This window comes from Pholcus phalangioides, unplaced genomic scaffold, assembly GCF_987345545.1.
Source record: "Pholcus phalangioides strain wild (caught in Gottingen) unplaced genomic scaffold, Ppha-v1.0 ptg000024l_1, whole genome shotgun sequence".
Lineage (NCBI taxonomy): Eukaryota > Metazoa > Arthropoda > Arachnida > Araneae > Pholcidae > Pholcus > Pholcus phalangioides.
Genome location: NW_028301616.1, coordinates 23,950,285 through 23,955,687, shown reverse-complemented (window position 1 = coordinate 23,955,687; position 5,403 = coordinate 23,950,285). Strand labels below are relative to the sequence as shown.

At 34.9% G+C, this 5,403-nt stretch overlaps 1 protein-coding gene across 1 annotated transcript; it reads left to right on the top strand.

The window, feature by feature from the left end:
• Positions 1-616: 616 nt before the first annotated feature.
• Positions 617-5,160, top strand: LOC149069047 (uncharacterized). The gene is made up of 3 exons (XM_089250972.1): positions 617-1,183; positions 3,219-3,305; positions 4,637-5,160. The coding sequence occupies exons 1-3, from the start codon at positions 1,172-1,174 to the stop codon at positions 5,009-5,011; spliced, it is 474 nt and encodes a 157-aa protein (XP_089107098.1). The 5' UTR covers positions 617-1,171; the 3' UTR covers positions 5,012-5,160.
• Positions 5,161-5,403: the final 243 nt, after the last annotated feature.

Genomic DNA, 5,403 nt, shown 5'->3' with positions numbered 1-5,403 from the left:
CATCTTATAACCACTATCCGGACAGTCACTGAATCTGATAAATATTATATAGTAAATGGTTTCGGTTTCCATTAAGTTTTGAAACAGAAGAGAAATTGCGTTTTTTATACGCCCACGTTGGCGTATAATTCTCGTATCCATAACCACGTTCTTGTACAAAATGCATTTCCATCCATGTTTACTTGGGAACAAGTAAAACAATAAAAAAAAAACGACGTCGAGATCTACTTATCGATGCATCTAGTTCAACTTGATACTCACCATAAGTCCTTCAAGTAAAAAGAATGAATTATGGATTCATGAGAAAGATAAGTTTTCCATATTCTCAAATTGATCAGATAACAACATTTTAAAAAAAAAATCACAGATAACGGATCATTGATAAGTAATGTCCTTACATTTCAGTGTATTATCTTCCATTCTGCGATTTTTCCCATCCAAATTAGAATACTCGAAAAGGGCGTAGGTTCAACCTTGGAGGATTGAAACCAGTTCCGAACCCACAACTAACCTGATTTAGTTTTTCTTTTTAGTTTGAGACCGTATTTAATACGTATTCCCGTTGTTTGAAGGCGAAGGTCGGGCACCATCTTGGATGAAATAAAATTGCATGGGAAGTAATGGATCAAAATGGGCGTTTTTTGTTGTTGTTGTTTTTGTTGCACTACGTGATCTGATCCAACCTTCAGACACTATTCAATACCGTTTAATGAGACGTTGACGTTCTCAGACTTTCGGTTAATAATTTTTAAAAAAATTATGTATACGGAAGACAATGAGAATAACCTGACTTTACGTGGAAATTCTCGCAAACAAAAAACAATGATAAGTTTTTTTTGGAATGAATTGGGAGGTGTGGTTCGTAAAAGAAGAGGCGGGTTCTTCTCGTGTTGATAATAGTTATTATTTTATTTTAATATTACTTTTTCTCTTCCGTGAACGGGATTCATGAAGCAAGATGGTAAGATGGCATTCGGCTGTCTGGAAGTTTTTTTGTTACGAATATTCTCTTGACCACTGTCCTTCGAAGGCTCTCGGTACCATCTCTTATACGGGGAAATTGTTTTACCGACTGGGAAAAAAATGGTTTTTATGAGAGTATATAAAGGCTTCGGTGGCATATGGAAGGCATCAGTTTTGCATTTCGCAGAGCAACTTCAACAACTACAAAATGTTCGCTAAGGTGAGTATGAAATTTAGTGAATTCTTTTCTGTAATATGCGTTAGTAGGAATGCTCTTTCTATCGCAAGTGCTATCTGGCTCGATCGTCTTGATCATTTTTGTTGCACTGTGAGTCATTTTTATGCTCAAGAGAGGCATTTAGACCAAGTCCTAAAATTCAAAGTTGTTCCGAGTGATTATGCCGTGTGTATTAGCATAGAGCCAACAGAACTACAGTTTCTATTAACGTAGAAACAACCACTTGAATGCAATTTAACTATTTAAAATTTTTTAAATATATTTTAGTATTGGGGTGTGAAGTTATATTTTATCCTTAAAGATGTTTACGTCGTAGGAGAATGGAAAAAATCTGGCTCATTGTAAAGAACCTGGGTATTTTGCATGGATTATTCCAAAAATTCTGGTCATTTTGCAGAATTAAAATGTAATAAGACGGATTTTTCAATTAGCTTAACCCATTTATACCGATGAAAGCAGAAATGTATTGCTGTTCCACAGATTATCATTGGAAATTAAATTAGAATTTCAAATCTTGCCGAATGGTTTCAGAAAATAGGACTCCAAAAAGCCATGGGCGATCAGTTGGGAAACATTCCCTTAATTACTATTTCTTCAACATAGTTTTTCGATCGACGTGTTTTTTGGAGTGATGAAAGGCACCCTCCCCTCAAGTACCATGGCACGCCGCTTGGGAATCACTGCTCCCAAAACAAATTGAATAAATGAAAATTAAATTTTACAAAAGCCCGCTAACGCTAAACTCAGGAAAAAACAATTCTCTCTCAATAACAACTAATTTACACTGTTTAATATATCACTTGATTTAAAATATTTTTAAATTTGTATTGTTAAGCTTTCATTGTTGTGTTCCTTTGAATAATAATGTTAAAATTTTTTAATTGAAAATTAGGAAAATTCTTCATTATAATATCATAGATAAGTATATCGAGAAACTGTGTTATAAACCGGTAGAAAATGTTTGAATTTTTCTTCAAGTCCAAGAATTTTCGCTTTTATGCTGAGAGTTTTCTGTGATATCAAGTTTCTTCCCTTCTCCCTTGCACATTGTCATGCAACAATTATTATAATTTTACCTACTTTTGGATGAGTTACAGTACTTCGGTAACTTCGCAAATCGACGATTATACAAGTGTTCAATTTACAATGCACATACAGTTGTCCCTCCGTATTCGCGGGGAGTTGCGTTCTTGGGGGTGATGGGGGTCCAGTGATTCTAGGTGATTCTTTCTGAAAGAACAGCATAGTGTCTGTTAGTCGTTTCTTCTAAATTCCAGTTAATCTGCTAGAGTATAGTAAACTTCCGGAGAAATGAGCTAAAATCTCAAGTGACAGAGCTTGGTTGTGCTCGGTCTGTTCTGTTCTGTTTGAATATAGTAACAAGGCCTCCTTTACCAATTTTTCTACATGTGCAAAAACATACCACAGATGGGTCTATTTCATGGTATCAATCCATTGCCGATTTAAACTTACGAAGCCTTTGCTATATGTTGTTCATGATGAACTTGTCTTCTAATTCTCAGGATTTTCAGATTAAATAATGACGGCTATAGAGTGCAACTTGCACGCTTTTTTTTACCGCACTCACTCTGAAAAACAGAACTTTCTAGAAGAGAGACACGTGAATCCAGGGCTATATAATAGCTAGCAGGCGTAGCTACAGCAACTGCCGATAGAATTTTATAAGTTATTATTTCTTTATTATATTTGATTGAAGAGATTCATTGACGCCGTAATAACGTGAAGCGTTGCGTTGAAGCTAACCTTTGTCGATGCTGTGTAATTTGACTTTTTCTTTGCGCAAGAGATTTTTCCTTTTAGAAACGGTTAAACAACAGTCTTGCATAAATATTTTCAGAAGCACCAGAAAAACTTTAGGAGGGATTTTAGGAGAGAGGCTGATCTCAGCCTGTGAATAAGATCATTTTTGCTTGTGTTAATATTTTTTTCCCGATCTTAATTAATCTTTCTTTATTCATTTGGATAATTAACCAATTATATTTATTTTCCTTCACAGTTCGCCATCCTTTTCGCCGTCGTCGCTGCAGCTAACGCTGTCGGCCTTTTGGGAACCGGAACCAGTGCCGTATCCAGGCATATGGACGTAAGTACAGATATATTGTACATTCAAAATTTCAGCTCAGTTATCACGAAATAAAGCATTTTTCCCAGACAATTAATTTTTTTTTATTAATTGCAGTAAACGTCCGTTATAACGGATTTCTCGTCATAAGCAAATTTTTTTTTTTTGTAACATTAGTTCTTTGGCAATCACCTGCAAATCACTAGTTTATATCGAAATTGTCGTTATAACTGACTTTTACTGTAATTAACTTTTCCAAAAATAAAAGAATGAATAGTTTTGAAGATAAATTATGTTTGCGGAGCATATTCAATTTCAAAAGAATTTTCATTTTCATATGAAATCTTATTTAAATCTAAGTTTAGCACCGACAACATCATAAAATCAGTTTGAGTAAATAAACCATGGGTCGCGGGCAAAAAATGTGGCCACCCTCGAAGCTTTTTTTGCAGTGGCCCAATCGATGAAAAGGCCAACATTGTTTCCGAATTTATAGAAATGCTGAATAAAAAAATCACCTCAACGAAAAAATGTGTTCCAAAAATCAGTGAAAGAAGTAATTTCAAAATTACATTTGGAAAGTATTTAAAAATTGATGAGAGAAATGATTTCAGAATTAACGAGAGAAATGATTTTATAAGTATTGAAAGAAAATTCCAAATTTATTGGGAAAAAAAATATTTTGTAATTCTTGATAATTCTCAATCATAAAATTCATGAAAAATATTCTAAGAACTATTGAAAGAAATACTCGCAGAATTATATTGAAAAAAATATATCATATTTAATGAGAAAATAATTTCAGAATCGGTGAATATACAAATTTAATTGAAAATTACTATCAGAATTCATGAAAATACATATTTAATGGAAAATAATTAATATCAGAATTCATGAGAATTCGTATTTAATAAAAAAAAGAATTCCAAAATTCCTGTAATTCCCATTCAATGAAAATAAAATTCTAGAATCTCTCTCATGAAAATTTATATATCTAATGAGAAAATAATCTCAGAATAAATAATGTTCTTGAATAATTCTTGGTCCTTATAATATATATGTACTCTTAGCCTTGGCCCACGTTGGGGGGGGGGGTTCCTTAGGACGCCACCGTATGAATCCAGATACCTCAGTATGACTTGTTGGTTCTCTGGCCCCTAAGGAAATGTTGTTTTTGTTTCGCAATGTCTGAAAAGTTGAAGACATCACTCATAAACAGAATAGTATTTATATTATTAATAGTATTTTGGTATAATATAATTTAGTATAATTTATAGTACTATTTATAGTATTTTCTTGACCAACTTCAAAATTAATAATTAATTATTATTATTTTCCTTAATTACCCACAGGGCCATGGCAACTACGCTTTCAACTACGGCATTGCCTCAGCTGGTGCACACCGTAGCCGCTCCGAAGTCGGAACTGGATATGGAGCCAAAGCAACCGCCTACCAAGTTGCTGATTCCCATATCGCACCCGCAGCCGTACCACACGTCGCTGCCCACGCTTACATCGGAGCCCCAGCTGCCCACCTCGGTCTCGCACACGGTCTGGGATACCACGGTCTCGGATACGCCGGTCTTGGACACGCTGGTCTCGGGCACGCCGGTCTCGGACACGCCGGTCTCGGACATGCCGGTCTCGCTCACGGTGGTCTGTACGGCCATGGTCTTGGCGCACATGGTGTCTACGGTCTTGGTCTTCACGGTGGTCTCCTCCATTAAGAGATGTCGATGTCTGAATCCGTTACCGTTTATTTTCGAAGTTTTTAGTGTTCATTTCGAGTGGCCAAAGATTGGTAATAAATGCATTTATCAAGAAAAAAAAACTTATAGAAAAAAAAATAAAATATATTTAAATTTTTAGAAAAATGACCATGTTTGATTTCATTTTGATTTGTGTAATGTCATCATGAAAAAAAAAACCTATCAAATACAAAGCGAATGTCTCTAAGGCCGGGATTACGCTATAAAACTTTGATAAAATCCCTTCTACAAAACTTGAAAAATCCAGACAATAAAGCTCATAGGTTACATTCGAGCAAATGCAACCGAGAATCTTACTGGTTGAATTTCTCAAATTTTGTAAAATAACTTTTATAGTGTAATCACGGCCT